This window comes from Pipistrellus kuhlii, unplaced genomic scaffold (genome assembly GCF_014108245.1).
Source record: "Pipistrellus kuhlii isolate mPipKuh1 unplaced genomic scaffold, mPipKuh1.p scaffold_m20_p_41, whole genome shotgun sequence".
Taxonomy (NCBI): domain Eukaryota; kingdom Metazoa; phylum Chordata; class Mammalia; order Chiroptera; family Vespertilionidae; genus Pipistrellus; species Pipistrellus kuhlii.
Genome location: NW_023425542.1, coordinates 872,764 through 892,121, shown reverse-complemented (window position 1 = coordinate 892,121; position 19,358 = coordinate 872,764). Strand labels below are relative to the sequence as shown.

The window sequence follows — 19,358 nt, the reverse complement described above, 5'->3', positions numbered from 1 at the left end:
CTGCTCTTCCTCTGACAAGGATGGGGCTGGGACCAGGGCTGTGGTGGCAGCTGGTCCCCCCTCTTTGGCCACCGTTGAGAAGGACCTTGGCATTCGGTTTAGCCTCTCCCAGAGCCACGCCTGACCACATGCGGCCCTGACCAGCCCAGCCCCGCAGGTGCCCTGGAGAGCCGCTAGCAGGCATCTTTGTGAAGCCTGGCGGCTCTCCCTGGTGTTGGGCTCAGCAGCGGGCAGCCTGGGTCCCGTGGGAGCCGAGACTCAGGATCCGCCTGGGTCTCAGCGGCGGGGTCACTTCTCTGCACAGTGGTCAGCAGGGGCAGTCCTGGGGCCCCGTCTCATCGAGCCCCGCCACCTCCCCGGCCCTCGGGGAGGACTTACCCAGGCCCAGGTTGGCGATGGTCTTGAGGTCTGTGAAGCTGCTGGCCTCAAGGATGGCCGGTGGCAGCCTCAGTGTGAAGGGCAGTAAATCTCTGTGGAAACAAGAAGGGTCAAGGTCATGTTTGAGAGGGACCTGTGTGTCCATTCCCACCCCTCAGCCCCACACCCAGAGCCCATAAAGGAGAAACCCCAGCAACCTTGCTGGCTGCTGGGCCTCCAAGCAGACGGGAAACTTCCCTGGGGCGGAGGGCACAGCCCGAGGCTGACAGAGCATCCAGGCAGGTCCAGGCCCCGGGCCAGCACGATGGGCCTGAGAAGGGGGAGACCCCACGGGAGTGGGGAGGGGGCCCAGCTTCCCCACTTTTCCTGCCTGGGAGCCAGGGAGCTTCCAGGGAGGCCTCTGCTCTGGGTCAAGCCAGTGACCTGCCCCTTTCTGCTCCACACTGAGATGGGCAGTGAGCGAGCACACAGTCAGACATCCCCAGTGAGCACACAGTGAGGCTTCTCCAGTGAGCGAGCACACAGTTAGACATCCCCAGTGAGCACACAGTGAGGCTTCTTCTGTGAGCACACAGTCAGACATCCCCAGTGAGCACACAGTGAGGCTTCTCCAGTGAGCGAGCACACAGTCAGACATCCCCAGTGAGCACACAGTGAGGCTTCTCCAGTGAGCGCACAGTCAGACATCCCCAGTGAGCACACAGTCAGGCTTCCCCAGTGAGCGCAGTCAGACATCCCTGACAGCGCATAGTCAGACAGCTCAATCTGCTGCCTTTGGTTGAATGGGGAAGTACTCAGGGGTCTCCCCAGAGACCTCCTGGCAGGGACTCAGACACTCTTCCCTTTACTGTGCAGACAGGGAAACTGAGGCCCAGAGAGGAAAAGGAATATGTCCGGGCCGTACAACAGGTTGAAGGCAGAGTGTGCTAAGCCTTGGGCTTCCTGAGTTCTAGCCCGGGGCTGTTTCAAGGGGCCGGGAAGGGGAGGAGCCCCAGGATGATGGTCCCAATTCTACATCTCAGCCTGGCATCCCAGGCCCATCACAGTCTGACCCTGAACTCCCCCTCCCTCCTTTCCAGCTCTATCCACCTTCTCCCCAAACCCCAATTCCAATCCTATGGGTAGGCATTAGTACCTTTGTGTTAAATCACTGATTTGGCATTGAACCCCTAGGGCAGCTACTAAAAATGCATATTCCAGATCCACGCCGGGGGTGCCCAGGGCCAGGTCTGGGGGTGGGCCAGGAAGCACATTTTGAACAGCTCTCGAGGGGATCCTGATGGACACCGCCTTGGGTGGGAATCATGTCCCCCAAAGCAAGGGCGATCAATAAAAACAAAAATTAAGTAGCTCTCCAGACACGTATGTATGTCCAAACTTCCTCATTAACTACTAAGACCGCTGAAAAGCTTTCATGAAGAGAAAATGACAAAGTGAGATTTTTAGAACAAGTGTCCTAACCTTCCCCCACCACCTACACACACTCTGGGGGTCAGCTTGCACCTCCTAGGACCCCAACACTCCTCCCTGGAGGCTGCTGTTCTAGCTGATGCTTTTCAAACTTGTTGGATTATGACTGTCAGCAAGAAACACATCTGGCATCATGGTGCAGTGCGTACACACACACACACACACACACACCCCTAAAATAGGTGTAGCATGAGACAGTCCAGCCACATGAGACACATACATGCTGGTCTTTTCTAGTCTAGTTTAATTTTTCATTAAAAAAGAGCCAGTTGTGCCCTGGCCGATGTGGCTCAATTGATTGAGCTTTGCAGGTCAGGACACATGCCCAGATTGGGGGCTTGATCTCCAGTAGGGGGCATGTGGGAGGTGTACGATCAATGTTTCTCACATCGATGTTCTCTCTCTCTCTCTCTCTCTCTCTCTCTCTCTCTCTCTCATCAATAAAAACATATATATTTTTAAAAGAGCCAGTCATGATCTACTCAATTGATTTGACGACCCCTCTGGGTATCTTCTGACATCACCAACCAATCCACTGACACCGGCTGGTGGGGTGGGGGGGAGGGAGGTGTCCCCCAAGGTAATGCAGTCTGACACCATCTGCCTGGAATTAGTGCAGACCCCGTTAGGGTGCCCTCTGCGAATCCCAGGCTACCTGGACTTCTGACCGGCTAGAAACCAGGGACTCCCAAGACCCCGTCCTCAGGCTCGACAATTTGCCGGGATGGCTCTCAGAACTCAGGGAAACACTTTACTTCTATGTCTACTGGTTTATTATAAAGCAAGAGCCCCACGGAAGAGATGCACCGCCAAGGGGTGGGGCAGGGGCAGGGAACGTCCACACCTCCCCAGACCCAATGCCATCCCTGCACCTGCGCGTCCGTCTGGGAGGTGGGGGGTGGGGCTGAAAGACTAGCTAGGGCCCCCACCTGTGTCACCTCAGATAAGCTCAGCAGAGGGGGGCTCATCCTGAACAATGAAAGCCACCCCACCATCAGGAAGCCCCGAGGCGAGCCGTGCCAGGGACCTGATAGAGATGTGACAGCGGTGTGACCTTGAGCAAGTGACTTCCCTCAGTCTTAGTTTTCTCATGTATAAAATGGGAACCACGTCTTTCTGTTCTGCCCCCCCGCCCCCACCCCCGGCTTTGGTCCCAGATGAAAAAGCCCCACACACCACATCTATTGTTGCACTAACTCCTTGGCACAGGCTGGTTTCTCCCCCACACCCCTGAGGGGCTGGGCACCTCCCGAGGTCCTGGAACATTTGGGGGTGACCTGGGGAGCACTTCTAAGATGTCAGGCCCGGCCTGGGAGAACAACTTCTGAACCCCTCTGATGCCCACGGGCCTGAGACCCACCTCCTCACACATCCCGGTGACGTGTGGTTTGGAAAGGCGACCACTAACTATAGAGGGAAGAGCATGAGTTCACTTTGGTGCCTTTTTTTTTTTTTTGAGAGAGAGGAGAGAGAGAGAGAAAGACAGAAAAAAGCCAGCTGAACTTTTAGCATCTGCGGGCCCAGCTCAAACCCTAGCTGCGTTCCCTGCGGGGTGTCCTTTCCATTTCCCCAGTAACGGTGGGGGCATGATGCCTGCTAATGGGGTCGTTTTGTGAAGCCAAGGAGCTGGGGTGTAGGGGCCGCCGAGCTCCGGCTGGACCTAGAGGCAGTGGCTGTGGGTTGTGTTCCCTCCTCCTCCGGGAAGCGCAGGCCACGGGCACCGCTCAGGGCCTCGCCCCGCTCACCAGGCGGCTCCTGGCTGAGGGGGCAAGGCCCAGCTCCAGGCAGTGATCACAGCTCTTTCCTCAAAGGCAGAGGGGCCCGCTGGCCCCCTCCTCCAGCTGGCAGGAAGATGGCAGCTTAGTCACAGCCCCTGGCATCTGGACACCTCCTCCAGAGGGCAGGCCCAGGGGCTCCTCCCTTCCTTCCTCATTTCTCTTCGCTGCACCCTCTTCACGCAGCTGCAGACACCTGGCCCTGGCCGGGCGGGTAGAGGACCAGACCTCCCGGGCCCTGGAGCAAGGATGTCGCACTTGTGGTGCATGTCCCGATGTCCCACCGGCAGCGCGTTTGACATGCTTGCTAAGGGCTCAGCCGAGACCTACCACGTGGTGACTGCTTCAGACACGGTCAAGTGTGTTCCCCCTCCGGCTGCTCAGGACAGGAGCCCCAGCATCTCCCCCGCAGCCCCTGCTCCCACCCCCTCCCTCGGGCAGAGGTTCTCAGCCTTTCTAATGCCGACCCTTTCATACCGCTCCTCACGTGGTGGTGACCCCCAACCATAAAATTATCTTCGTTGCTACTTCATAACTGTAATTTTGCTACTGTTATGAAAAATAGAACCGCTAGCAGAGTCGCCTAAGGCCGTCAGAAAACACAGATATTTACATTATGATTCATAACAGTAGCAAAATTGGAGAGAGAGAGAGAGAGAGAGAGAGAAACATTGATATGAAAGAGAGAAAGAGAAACATTGATATGAAAGAGAAATGTATTGACTGCCTCTCACACATGCCCAACTGGGGGGCTGGGAATCAAACTTGCAACCCAGGTACGTGCCCTTGACTGGGAATCGGTGCGTGGACCCATGCTCTAACCACTGAACCCCCAACCAGGGCGCTTTATCCACCTTGAATCTCCCCTCTGCCATTTACCAGCTGTGTGACCTTGAGCAAGTGACTTCCCTCAGTCTTAGTTTCCTCGTGTATAAAACGGGAACTACAAGAGCACTAGCCTCGTGTAATTGTTGGCGAGACTGAGAAGGGTAAAATGGTTGTCAGAGCTCAGCGCTGGGCACCAGGGAAGAGCTCAGCGGGCAGCAGCTCTTTGCACCTGTTCTCACCAGCACCAGCTTTTCTGCCCATCGGGGCCCGGGGCGTCCTGGCAGGTGGCAGGTGGAGGTGGTGTTCTAGCTTAGTGCGGTTTTCACCAGCGAGAGCGGTGTCTTTGAAGGAGGGAGAAGTGGGCCTGGAGCCCCGGACCCCGAGACTCCTATCTGGCCTCCAGCCAGTTTTAGTCAAGACACGGGAGCGTAAGCCAGCGGCTTCTGACACCAACTAGTATTTTTAAATCCTTGTTGACCTGCCACCAGTTCTGAATAAATAGAGCAGCTCTGAGGGCGGTTACCAGACACCCGCTCCACCCAGCAGCTGCTCAACAATCACAAGCTCCCTCCCACGGAGGGCACCAGCCCTTCCTGCGGCCCCTACAGGAAGCTCTTCTTCTAACCCTCACGGGTGCACCAGGTCCCCACAGAACCCCAGGCTGCCCCGGATGCTAAGGTCATAGGCAGTGAGGCGGGGAGCAGGTGGTGGTGAGGAGGGGTCCTTACTGGCAGATCTCAGAAAGCACCACCCTCCAGGGCTCCCAGGGCGTAGCCAGGGACTGCCCCCCTCCTCTGCATCCTGGGGGCCGCCCCCTTCCCTCTGGGGGCTTCTCTGGGACTTCCCGCCCCCCACCCACCTTGGCGTGGTCATCTGTCGCCCCAGGACGCCCTCCTGTGGGGCCAGGCGTACTCACCTACTGACACAGTAGAACGCGATCAGTCTGAAGATGTCCTCAAACACAAGAACCGAGCCTTCCAGGTACAATACTGAGGAGAGAGCACAGAGGCTCGGATGAGTGTCCCCATCAGAGGGAGGGAGGGAGAGTCCCTGAGGGTGGGGCGGTGTCTTTGGAGTTCATTATTGGAAGGCCTGGCCTGCGGTGGCCACGTGTCCATCAGCTGCCCTGGGGACCACAGGGGGTGAGAAACAAACTTCTACAGCAGCGATGTCCAGCCTTTCTCATCTCCCAGCACGGAGGCTAATTACAAAAATTCTGCAGCACACCGGAAGTGTCTGTTTTTGGCCTATCCGAAAAACAAAAGGTTTGCGATGGGTTCCTTCACACCAGACGGCTATTGCTGTATTGGCTGCTGTCATTTTTTTGATTTGTCAGTCTAGGGGGGAAAGGAGTCGGTGCCCCTGACTACACAGTCAGGTGTCGCATGGTTTAAACATTCTGGCAGCGCCGGCTGAGAATCACTGTTCGGTCGGGTTAATCCACTGAGGTTTGGGTGGTGACTATCTGAACGAACACACATCATTTTGGGCACAAAAACACACAAGCCTCCAGAATAAAAGCAGAGTGAAACGTTTAAGTCCACGGTCGGCAAACTGTGGCTCTCGAGCCACATGCGGCTCTTTGGCCCCTGGAGTGTGGCTCTTCCACAAAACACCACGGCCTGGGCAAGTCTATTTTGAAGAAGTGGCGTGAGAAGAAGTTCAAGTTGAAAAAATTTGGCTCCCAAAAGAAAGGTCAACGTTTTGTCCTGTTGATATTTGGCTCTGCTGACTAACGAGTTTGCCGACCACCGGTTTAACTGATCAGGGTCATCTCCACGTGGCAATTCTGAGGGCTGCGGGGACGGCGGGAGAAGGCCGTCCGGTTCTGTGTTGGCCGCGGGGAGGACCATCGGTCCGGGGCGCTGACCTGGGGCCCCCAGCCCTCCACCCAAGAGGACCTGGCCGGACCTCACTTGCCTCGCCTGCATGGCAACCCCAGGGCGAGGCTGACCCTGATGTTTCCCAGCTCTGACAGGGAAAGGGACCAAGGCATTTGCCCAAGCTCCCACCCCGGGGTGCGGGGGGGAGGTTTCCTTGGAGAGACGGGGTGCCAGGATGTGGCACCAGTGCCCGGAGCTGGGGGTGCAGTGACCAGAGGATGTGGCACAGCGCCACACCCTGGTTTGGCCGCGGGCAAGGGCCCGGGGACGCTGAGTGAGCTGCTCTCCAGGGCTCCTGGCGCCCTCCTCACCCAAGACCCCTGACTCTCACTCAGGACTCATTTGCCCATCAGAGGGGCTCCCCGTGCTGGGGACCCCCCACTGCACTTTCTTGGGCATCAGAAGGGCCGAGAGACGTGTGTGCATCACCCCTCAGTTCCAGTTTCTTGAGGGCTTTCTAGCAGCTGTGTGATGGAGGGAAGGCAGGTCCTGGTCCCAGGCCGGGCTCTGACCCTGGGCTCTTCCCCTCCTAGCACTGCAGTTCTTCCACCAGTTCTGACCAGAGCACCCCCACCCCCCCAACCAGGTGACACCGGCCGGCCGGCCCGTTTCCATAGCCTAGGACAGCACGCCTTGCACTGGTGGTCTGCGTGGTGGTTATAGGTGACACGTGGATCAACAGTTTTAATAGCTTTTCTTTTACATTTGCCTTCTTTCCATGTTCTAAGCAGTAAACATGTTTTTTAAAAAACATGTTATCATCTATTTATGGCAAAGAGGTCCTGATTTCCCATCAGGACAGATATGAGAAGTTTAAGGGGAGTTTAGAGAAAAACATTCAGCAGGTGATAGCGCGGGAGGTTCTCTGAAGGTGCCTACAGTCTGAGGAGCACTCCATGGAGCCTGCTCCATGAAGTACTAGCGGTGGGGCGGCCCACAGCGCCACCTGGTGCTGGTATTTGGTACATCGCCTACTCTCCTCGGCACAGGCCAAGGGAGCCCGGGTCCCAAAGACCTGCAGCCCTAAGAGCTAGAGACCATTCCACCTGCAAAAGGAGACCAGGAAACAGGAGCCCCTCCGGGGTGGTGGTGATGTACGCACAAAGCCCGCTTCCTGCAGAAACTCGTTTGGCTCAGCGGTAGAGCGTCGGTCTGAGGACTGAAAGGTCCCAGGTTCGATTCCGGTCAGGGGCATGTACATTGGTTGCGGGCACATCCCCGATAGGGGGTGTGCAATAGGCAGCTGGTCGATGTTTCTCTCTCATCAACGTTTCTAGCTCTCTATCTCTCTCCCTTCCTCTCTGTAAAAAATCAATAACATATATTTAAAAAAAAAAAAAGAAAGAAAAGAAAAGAAAGAAAGCCCTCCTCCTACATGGGATGTGCTCAACCGTGAGCAGCTCTCCTTCGCTGTGGAGACCTGGTCTGACCTCGGCTGACACAGACGGAGCCTTTGAGATGAAGCAGGCACTCCCGCTGGGCCTGCTGGCACTTGACTCAAAGCTGTACTTCTTTCGATGTCATTTACCGATGGCTGGTCGGGTCCTCCAGGGCAGGGGGCCAGGCTCACTCACTTTTGTCAGGAGGACAGAGCTCAGTTCTAGCCATAGCACCAGTTGCCTTCCTACCGTTAAAACGGTCGCGTTTTACAATCACAAGCCAGAGTCAAGGCTCTTGTTTGTTCCTTGTGACCTCTTCTGCCCCCACCCAGCCAGCTGTCCACGTCTGCCCCCACCCCCCCACCCCTCCCCCGAGGAGGGCCTCCCTCAGCATCCAGCAGAGCCACTTGAAATGGGTAAACTGAAGGTACAGGATACAAGACAGGAATATGTCTCAATAAAGCCATTATTAAACAGAGAAAAAATGCTTGCCGAGAGGACAATTTCACTGCCTGTATTAAGGTTTTCTGGGATTTTTATAACGAGCATCTATGAGTTCTGTAAGCAGAGAAACTGTCAAGCTTCTCTACATGTTTCTCTAATTTTCTACCGTTCTCTGTAAACGTGTCTCTGAAGCTGACTGGCTTCCGGTGTCCTCTAGCTCCTGTCCCCATAGAACCGCACACAGCCCTGCAGGGCACAGCCAATAGGCCACCATCCACCCACCAGGTCACCCCTTAACCCACACCCCGCCCCCAAGCCAGCTTCTAAAGAGCCTTGGGAGCGTCCAGTGCCCACCCTGCCCTTGGCAGCAGCTCACGCTGGGACCCGGCCAGCGGCTCCTCCCAGTAAAGATGCCAGAGCCAGCAGTGACCTGTGAAAAGCTCGGGCAGCAGCCCCTCCACTGAGTGCCGTCTCCAGGGTCCCTCGGCAGAAACCCTGGTGGGAACACCCAGACCCTCTCTAACCATTTCTCTTTCAAAGGGGGAGGAGAGAGAATGGGCACCAGCCAGCAGCATCCGGCATGTCCCAAGGTGACCACAGGTGACAACAACAGAACTCTGCCTCCACTCAGAGAAAAGGAAACCTTTCACCCATGACTGAGTGGGGACAAGGTCCAGATGCCAGGCCACACACGCCGGAATGGCTCCCAGCATTCACAGCCCCAACGTCAGGATGAGATATCCACAGCCTGACTGGCGTGGCTCGGTGGCTGAGTGTTGACCTACGAACCAGGAGGACATGGTTCAACTCCTGGTCAGGGCACATGCCTGGATTATGGGCTGGGTCCCCGGTGGGGGTGGGGAGCGTGCAGAAGACAGCCCATAGATGATTCTCTCTCATCAATGATGTTTTCTATCTCTCTCTACCTCTCCCTTTCTCTCAGAAATCAATAAAGATATATTTTTAATATTTTAATTTAATTTAATTTTAATTTTTAAAATATATTTTATTGATTTTTCACAGAGAGGAAGAGAGAGGGATAGAGAGTTAGAAACATCGATGAGAGAGAATCATCGATCAGTTGCCTCCTGCACAGCCCCTACTGGGGATGTGCCTGCAACTAAGGTACATGCCCCTTGATCGGAATCGAACCCGGGACCTTCCAGTCTGCAGGCCGACGCTCTATCCACTGAGCCAAACCGGTTTCGGCTGATGTATTTTTTAAAAAAAGAGATATCCACAAAGAATAAAAAGCTAGTAGATCTTTAAAAAAAAAAAAAGCCACTTAATCACTCAATCATCCAAATGAACTGCCAAGGAGAGGGGCTGTGTGTGTATTTTCTGTTCTTCATGGTTACCCAGACCCAGGCATGGTGCTTAGCATGTTGCCGGCTCTCCTTATTTAGTGATTTATTTACAAAGCGTTTAATTTGAAAATACTTAGAAGAGTCATAAGAAGTTCCAGAGATGCACAGGAATGGCCTGGGCACCCTTCACCTAATTTTACATGGGTGCGTGTGTGTGTGCGTGCGTGTGCGTGTTTGTACCATGCTATGAATTGTATCCCGTGTGTAGCTGTATGTAATCACCACCACAATCAAGATATGTCACTGCACCATCCCTGCAGGGCTCCCTGTGCTCCCCCCTTAGAGTGACAGCCACTCTTCCGCTCACCCCTGACCCCTGGCAGCCACCAATCTGTTCTCCATCTCTTGGGTGACGTTACTTCACGAATGTCTTATAAGTGGAGTCACACAGTATCCAGCCTTGACACTGGCTTGCTTCACTCAGCATGATTTCCTCGAGGGTCATCCAGGCCGCTGGCCGAGCCAATCGCCCGTTCCTCTTTAGTGCTAAGCCAGCATCCATGGTTTGGATGGAGCATTCTTTGTTTGACTAGTCACCGCTGAAGGACATCGGGGGAGTCTCCAGTTTTGAGTTATTATGCACAAAGCCACTGTGGACACTTGTGTACAAGTTTCTGCATGAAAATATGCCTTCTGGGCGACAGCTGTGATACTGTCAATAATAAAAAAAATATATATGAAAAAAGAAAATATACTTTCCTTTCTCTGGGATCTATGCCCAGGAGTGCTATTGCTGGGTCATACGGTATGTCCATCAAAGGAACTGCCAGACTGCTTTCCTGAGTGGCCAGCAATGCAGGCAGGGTCCAGTGTCTCCCCGGGCCTGCCAATTTGTTGTCGCTGTTCCTTATTGTAGCCATTCCAGGAGGTGTAGAGTGACATCTCAAGATGGTTTTGATTTGCATTTCTCTAATTTAGATTTTGGAAAGATGTTGACCATCTTTTCATGTGTTTATTTGTTATCTGAATATCTATCCTCTTTGGTGAAATGTCTCTATTATCCTTTGCCAATTTTCTAATTGGGTATTTTTTTTTTTAGCATTGATGTTTTTTAAAATCACTTCATTAAGATGTTCACGTACCATACAATTCACCAATTTAAAGTGCACAATCAATGGTCTTACCATATTCACAGAGTTGTGCAACCATCACCACAATCAATTGCAGAACATTTTCACCATCCCAATGTGTGTGCGTGCCCTCGGCTTAGTCATTTTATTGATCTTTTTGTGCTTCGATTTTCTCATCTTTAAATGGTGACAATAGTATTTTCATCATAGGTTGTTGTTGTTGAGGCAAATTAATGGAAAGCATGTAACCTAGCATACATTGTATCCACTTTTTGACCACTACAAGGCAGTAGTGTTAAAAAAGTGGATGAAATCTGTATGTAAGTTTTTTATGTGGACATATTACCCTATCCTGCAAAGCTATCGTTTAGAAATGATGGTCCAAAATAGACTAAAGGGGGGGGGGGGGGAAGCTGAAGGAGTTCATCACTACCAATCCAGTATCACATGAAATCAAAGGGTCTTCTTTAAGAAGAAGAAGATAAAAATATGAACACTAAAATGCCAATAAATACATATCTATCAACAATTGAATTTAAAACACAAAAAGAACAAGCAGAACAGAAACAGACTCATAGATACAGAGAACTTTTTGTTGGTTGGTGGGTGGGAGGGGCGTTGGGGAGATATACAAGAAAGGTGATGGGATTAAGAAGTACAAATTGGTTGTTACAGAATAGTCATGGAGTGTAAAGCACAGCATGGGGAACATAGTCAGTACTATTCTAATAACTAGGTGTGGTGCTGGATGGGTGTGGGATTTATTGGGGTTATCACTTAGTAAGTTATGCAATGTCTGGTCACTGGGGTGTATACCTGAAACTATTATAATGATGCATGTAAAATGTAATAGAATATAAAAAATAAATAAATTTGCTACCCCCCCCCCCCAACTACCAATTACTAAACGGTTTTCAAAGTTACTATTCACTTTGTTTCCACAAGCAATGTATGAGGGTTCTAACTCCTCCACATCCTTGTCAACACTTGACTTTTCTAGTGCAGCCTTCCTAGTGGGCGGGAGGTGACATCTCTCTGTGGTTTTGATCTGCATTTGCCTAATTATTAGTGATGTTGAATGTCTTTGCATGTGTTAACAGGCCATTTGTGTATAGTCTTTGGAAATAAGTTTATTCAGATCCTTTCCCCATTTTAAATTGGGATACTTGTCTTTTATGTTGAGTTTTGAGAGTTTTTTTCTAATACAAGGCCTTTGTCAGTTGTGTGATTTGCAAATATTTTCTCCCAGTCTGTAATTTGCCTTTTCATAAGGTCTTTCAAACATCTATTTTTGCAAATGAAAAAAAAGAAAAGAAAAAGAAAAGAAAGGCCCTGGCTAGGTGGCTGGATCGGTTGGAGTGTCATTCCATACACCAAAAAGTTGGAGGTTCGATTCCCATCAGGGCACATACCTAGACTGTGGGTTCAACCCTGGCTGGGGCACATATGGGAGGCAACCAATCAATGTTTCTTTTTGTTTTTTCTAATCCTCACCTGAGGATATTTTCCTATCGATTTTTAGAGAGAGTGGAAGGGAAGGGGAGAAACATCGATGTGACAGAGACACAAGAATTGGCTGCTGCATGCATGCACCCTGACTATAGCAAGGGATCACAAGCTTGCAACCAAGGTATCATGCCCTTGACTGGAATTGAACCCAGGACCTTCAGTTCACAGGCCAACACTTTAGCCATTGAGCCAAACCAGCTAGGGCTGATTGATGTTTCTTACATTGAAGTTTCTCCCTCTCTCAAATCAATAAAAGCATATCCTTAGGTGTGGGTTAAAAAAATAAAAGAAGGAGGAAAATGATGAATGCTGTCCAAGTTTGTTTGCAAAATAGTAAGCATCAACTGGTGGTGTATAACTGATTCCATAGGGGTATCTCCAACCTGTTATAGTGAACAGCTAACTCTGACTTGTAGTTGGCAGCGTCTATGGTTATAATTACTGCTTAACGAGCCTTTAACCAGCTATTACCATAATCTAGGCCAAAGTCCCTCTGCAATCTCGACACTGCTAATTCCCTTTCCAGACACTTTCCTCACGGACGGTGCAAAGGTAAACTTGAGACAAGCCTGGTTTTCATGACCACGAGCTCCCAGGGACTGAGGTGAGTGAGTCTGACAAACGGAAACCCTTTCACACCACGTTCACGCTGAGCAGAGAATGGGCCAGGCACGTCTTCGAGGAAATGAAGGATGGATGTTCGTCCCCCTGAGCCTGACCCTCGGCTTCTCGGAGGAACAGATCCATACACAGAAACGTGGAATGAGGCCACACCTTGCCAGGGGTCACTAAGATGGCCACGGGAACTCGGACTGAGAAACGTGAGCCCCGTCGTTCCTGTTAGCAGATGGCCTTGTCACCCCAGAGATCAAACACGGCAGTGGTTCACACATTCCCAGTTCTGAGCCCCCTAGGGACGGCTGGGTCAGAGTTACTCCTCAGCTAAAACGTTTTCATTGTATTATCATCACTGACAAATATGGACCATGTTCATGGTCTGTAGGAAGAAAGGGGAAAGGGACATAGAAAGTGAGAGGAAGCCGTGCAGTTTGAAGGGTGACAGGGAACTCGCCAACAGCATGAGCACAGGACTAGCTGAACTCCCTCCTGAGGGCCAGAGATTCAAACAGCTGGCCCACTCGCTTTTAAAAAAATATATTTTCATTGCTTTCAGAGAGGAAGGAAGAGAGAGAGAGAGAGAGAGAGAGAGAGAGAGAGAGATACAATGATGAGAGAGAATCAATGACTGGTTGCCTCCATCACGCCCCCTACTAGGGATCGAGGCTGCAACCTGGGTATGTGCCCTGACCGTGAATCGAACCGTGACCTCATAGGTCAATGCTCAACCACTGAGCCACCTCGGCTGGGCCTGCTCACACTCTTTTCATAATGGAAAATTTGCATGGTTGGGGCGGGAGAGGCAGGAATTGATTTCATCTAAGAGGAAACCTGGCATGTAAAAAGGTCCCAACGTGCCCCTTTACGGGCTGAGCATTGGGCAGGTGAGAATTGCCCCAGGAGGAAAGTGTCTCCAGAGGGTCCCAGGAAGGACCACATGTGGGCAGTCAGAGGGCTCTCCACCTGGCTGGCGGGGGGTGGGGCGGGGACTTGGGGGCCCCGGAAGTGGCCCTGAGCCAAAGCCTCATGGGACATTGCCAAGCGCACCTCCCTGAAACCTGGCACCCAGGATGGGTGGGAAGCCTGAGCCTACTGGATTCCGATCCGCCTTTGTACAAGGGGCACTGGCTGCCCAGGCTGGGTCCCTGCCCGGAGATGCCAGGAGTGCAGACAAGAGGTCAGGGCGTGGTGCCCCGCTGGGCGCGGGAGGGAGGGGCCCCTGCAGACAGGAGACAAGCAGGGCCAGACCCGCTTGGAAGGTCACAGTGGCCTTTTTCTCCGCAGGATCCACTGCTGCCCGGCAACACCACAGTTGCCATGGGAACTACACCTGGACAGTCTGTGGCTGGGATGCAAAAAGACTGTCTGTTACCTCCGAAGGCCCCACTTTCTGTAACAGGTGAAAACTACTCCCACTGTTTCCCGAGGAAAAGTGAGGACACCAGCAGTCTCTCCGAAGCCCAGGACCCCGTGGTTCCAGCCTCCCCTGCACCCCATCCCTGGCTCTCACCTGCTGGGCGATGCTGCTGCAGCCACCGCGCCACCCATAGGGCGGGAGCACGCACCCTCCTGCCCAGAGGAGGTGCTGCTACTCTCGGGTTTCTTCAGCCATCCCCGGTTCCCACGGTGCCAGGAGAAGCGAGAAACGCACTGACCCCACGCGGGCAGCAGGCCTCCTGTGTCCTCTGGGCAGACGTGCTGCCCAACCACACAGGGACGGGCGCACGGACGTGTTCCTGCTCCGGGCCAAGCCCAAGCCTGGCCGGGACTGACCAGGCCAGCTGCCGGCTCCGCCCATCACACTCCCTGCGATCAAAGACCTGGACTCTGAGCCGAGGCCCTCCGGACACCCCCCCCCGCCCTCCTGCAGAGGCTCTGAGTGAGAAGACAACGGAGGTCTGGAAGGACTGGGGTGGCAGGCGGGGAGTAAAGGGCAGGGGGCAAGTTAGGGTTCAGGGAGCAGCGGGGAGAGAAGGTAGATTTGAAAATGTGCTGGAATCAGCTCCCCCTCTCTCCCCTGGGCTGTCACTGACTGACAGGCCAGGCGGGCACCTTGGCCTCTGCCTCACGGGCTGGCCCTGGAGCTCCTCACTGTGCTTACCAGCCTGCTCGAGCCTATTTCTGTAAAGGCCCACACCCCTTCCAGCCCTGAAGTGTCGCCCCCCTGCCCGTCTCCTCCACCCACCACAGGCCCCTGTGCAGGCCCAGCTGCAGGCCCTCCTGTGCAGGCGGGAAGGGAACAGGGGAGGCCCTGGCCGCCACGGTCAGGGGCTAAGCAGGGAGCCCTGTTGCAGGTTTGGTCCAGGAGCAGAGAAGTGTCTCGTGGTCCAGGGAACGGCTGCCCGGCACAAAAATGCACAACCTGACAAGTGCCACCCCAGCTGGGTGTCACCCCCACTCAGCTCACCTCCCCGGCTCTCTGGGCCGTGCACGGCTGTGCCGCTGTCCGTGGCAGCCCTGGGGACGAGCCATGGCCATCTTTGCTGGTCGTGGTTGGCATAAAGTGCAGTCGCCTCTTGATTACATCTTACAAAATGTCAGCATGGAAAAGGCAGCCATGCCTTTTTACCGAGTTCAGCACCACATTTACTCACACTGGAGACCCAACCACACCCGCAGGTCCCTCCCAGTGGACGGGAAACCACTGGAAGCCGAACCAGAGGGCCCCGAGAGACCCCTGTGGTCCGGCCTCCCCCACTGCACCGACGGGGAAACTGAGGCCCAGAGGAGGGGTGTCATTGTGCCGTGAGAGAGGGTGAGCCTGGGCGCTTTCCCGAGTTTGACTCTGGTCTCTCTGGAATCTAGATTCCGACTGCTATTCCCCTTCCCCCAGCTCTCCAGCATGGGCTCTGAGCCTGATGAATAGTGGTGGGTTATTGTTGTCAACTTTTAATAACAGCATTAATAGTAATCATAACATCATCTGCCATTTATTGCGTCTACTGTGTACCAGTGTCTATATTTCGAATCATCATAACAACTCCATGTCCTCATTTACAGGCAAGGAAGTAGAGGCTCAGAGAGGGTTAGCAACTGGCCCTAGGCCCACAGTGATGGCCTGGGAGCAGCCTTTGACCAGGAGAGGGGGTGTGGGGTGAAGGGAGGGAGTCCCTGTGCCTCACCCTGGTTGCTCTCACCCTGTCCCGGCCTCACTGGTTGGCTACATAGACTCCTCCCATCTTCGCACACCTCTCCCCCGTCACTGGGCAGGCCCTGTGCTCCCCTGGGAGAAGCCTTCCCGGGCAGGGCAGAACTCCCAGCCCCTCTTGTAGGCCCCGGCACTGGGCTCACCCCACCTGAGAGCATCACTCCCCATCCCGATGTGCTCACAGGCCCACCACTGGCCCAAATGACGCTCTCAGAGAGCAGGGGCCAGGCCTTCCTTCTTCCCACAATCCCGAGACCTGCCTGGATCACACCACACGCCTCACGGCCTCGGGGCTGTTGCAAGCACCGTGTCCGACCCCATGTTGGCGGTCACATCTGCAGCAGCTGCCACCACCCTGTCCAAGCTGTAATGAAAGCCTCTCTCTCACACTGCGCTTCCATATTTAGCCACACGGAGAAGCGGACTGCAGTCCGGGAACAGGAGGACAGAATAAACTGTCACAAGCAGACAGGACTCTGCCTGGGAACTATTTATAGGTTCGGATGCCAAAATAGAAGGGGAGACATTAGACAGATGTGTGAATTGCCAAGTGCCAGGAAAGACTAAATAAAGCGCAAGGAGACAGGGAGGTGTTGCGGAGAAGAACCTGGAAGGGGTGGAGGAGGAGACGCCGAGCAGGGACCTGCCATTCATCCCCACCCGCATGCTGGTCCTATGGGGGCATTGAATCACCCACAGGGAACTGGCTGCCCCTCCACTCACATGCAGGGTGGGGTGGTGTCTGTGCCCGAACTGCCATGAAGAAGCACTTGGCTCTCTTGGGAGCAGAAACAGGAAAGGGAGGTGGCCCGGGGCACCTCCTGGTCGTGAGAACAGCTCTGAGTGCCACGGGAGGACCCATTAAGCCTGCATGGCTCAGTGCTTGAGCATCTACCTAGGAATCAGGAGATCACGGTTCAATTCCCTGTCAGGGCATATGCCCAGGGTTTCGGACTTGGTCCCTAGTGTGGGGCGTGTAGGAGGCAGCCAATCAATGATTCTCTCTTATCCTGGATGTTTCTATTGCTCTCTTCCTCCCCCTTGCTCTCTGAAATCAGTAAAAATATATTAGAAAAGGAAAAACAAATAACCCAGAAAACATCACACCTTCAATGTCAGGGTCTTACAGGGTTTGACCCACCCCAGAGTCTGGGAACTTTGATCTGAGGCCCAGAAGAAAGTAACGGCCACTGATGAGCTGTGAGACACAGAGAGGGTAAGTGGCTTTCTGTCAGTCACGGAGCTGGGCAGCCATGTCTCCCAGGCAACGCTCTCACCCAGCACACAGGCTGCTGTGCTCCAGATCCTGCTGTCCAGTGGCAGGGCGGTGAGGGCTCCACGTGCAATGTTCAGTGTTCTCACAGTCACATCAGAACCAGGAGACAGACGTTAGGTGACATTAATCTCCATCATATATTCTACTTAACCCGATCTATCCAAATATTATCACTTCAAAAACCTTAAACATAATGAGGCACTGGATGCTCCTTTTTTCACACTAAGTGTTCAAATCTGGTGTGTATTTTACACGGACAGCACATCTCCATTCAGACTGACCACATCGCACAGGTTCAACAGCCCCATGCAGCTCGTGGCTGCCACATGGGACGGCAGGGCCTAAGAGATGCTCTCATCCAGGAGCAAATGTGTCCCCAGGCACATCTGGGAGTGTGGAGATAGTCTCGGTTGTCACATCGGGGGTGGGGGCGGTACTACCAGTGGGCAGAGGCCAGGGACGCCAGGAGACATTCCTCAGGGCACAGGACAGCCTCCACAGCCCGGGATGACCCAACACAAATGCCAGGCACCGAGTTTCAGAAGCTCCTGTGCAGCTCCGCTGGGAGAGCCTTCTGCTCCTCCTGGCACTGACCAGGTCACTTGGTGGTATTCAGGGGAGGACTGTTCTTGTCCACAGGGCCCAGCAGCCTTCCCCTGGTGCCTTGGTAGGACAGCAGAAAGACTAGATTCAGCCAGGCCCCCCTGGGACTCTCTCCCTAGAGTTTCGGAGCCTGTCCAGGTGGTCGCTCCATCACTGGACTTCTTACATGGCAACGCAGGCCTCCCAGAGTCCAAGCAGAGGCCGCCAGTTCCCCTAAAAGGTGCACAAAGACCTGGCTTAGTACCATTTCACCTTATTCCATTGGCCACAGCAGTCCCAGGCCACCCAGGTTCAAGGGGAGGGGCCACAGCCTTCAGCTCCTGATGGGAAGAGTGTCAGTGAAAGTATAGCCACCTTTCTCTGCCACATGATAGTGTTTCTATCTAGGACTCAAATGTCATCCCGTGATTTCTCTGGGGGCCTACATTACACCCGTCATACTTCTTCCTGATCCCAATGTATCTCATGTTTCTGCAAAGATTCAGCCCCCCTTTTTCTAAAGATATATCTTTTCTTGTAAAAATTATAATTTTTACCCGTACATCACCTCCCAATGGTTCCATAAGGTGGGCATTACTGTCCACTTGACAGATGAGGAAGCAGTGGTGGAGTGCTGGTACATGTTTAGCAACAGGCTCCCCAGAGAGAAAGCTCCGATTTGCAGCATTTGCCAATTTCCATAATGTAAATACGCCTGCCATGTGACTGGGGGAGAGATGGGCACAATGAACTCTCACGGGCTGGGACAAGCCAGCTCCGGTATGTCACCAAAGCCACAGCTCAGAGACAGGTCTACTTTGAGATGGTCCTTAAGAGTAAGAACCATCATCCTTTTTAACAGCATGGAAGGACCTGGAGATTATTATGCTAAGCGAAATACTGTAAGCCAGTTAGAGAGAGACAAACATCACATGATCTCACTTATGTGTGGAAGCTAACCAACCAAATAAACTGATGAGGCATGGATGCATGGAACAGAACAATAGAGATCAGTGGGGAGGGGAGTGGAGGAGATTAACCAAAGATCATATATGCAAATGTGAATATCCCATGGACACAGACAATAGTGGGAAAAGACCAGGATGGAGCAGGGGTTGTGTGGTGGGAGAGAAAAAGAGGGGTTGAGGGGACATCTGTGATACTAATGACGACGATGATGACATCAACAACAACAATAACAACAGAGCCAGAATCATTCAGAGACCTGAAGCTCAGGTGACCTCACCGACTCTCGAGACCCCTCCTCACCTGTTGAAGCCATCCAGTCCCTGTCTGCCACCTCTCTGTCCAGCTCTGGTTCTTTGCAATGCACATCAAGCCACGGGGTCTAAGCTTAGCTTAGGCCTGATTCTAGGGTAACTTTAGAGTTCTTCGATGTACTCAATCACTGTCTGCTCTACCTCCCTCTCTGGCGTCCTCCACCTCCCCAGACTTGAAGAGCCACGTGCATAAGGGGCATATGAGATCAGCAAAAAAAGCACCTGGCAGCGGTGACAGTGGAGTTAACAGCCCCGGTTCAACCCATTTCCCTCCTTAGGCACCATTTCTTCAGTTAAAATGGGGGTCCTAGCACCTGCTCCCTAGGGCTGTGATGAAGACAAGAGGGAAGG

At 53.2% G+C, this 19,358-nt stretch overlaps 1 protein-coding gene across 5 annotated transcripts in view; it reads right to left on the bottom strand.

Annotated features, from left to right (window-relative positions):
* The window catches only part of RIN3 (Ras and Rab interactor 3), a 126,435-nt gene that overhangs the window by 54,720 nt on the left and 52,357 nt on the right, over positions 1-19,358 (bottom strand). For all 5 annotated transcript variants that reach the window (XM_045571937.1, XM_036411574.2, XM_036411571.2 and 2 more), the window contains exons 4-5: positions 5,368-5,440; positions 379-470 (exon numbers count right to left, since the gene is read on the bottom strand). In XM_045571937.1, coding sequence (XP_045427893.1) covers positions 379-470; positions 5,368-5,440 — 165 coding nt within the window. The remainder of the gene's footprint in view (positions 1-378; positions 471-5,367; positions 5,441-19,358) is intronic.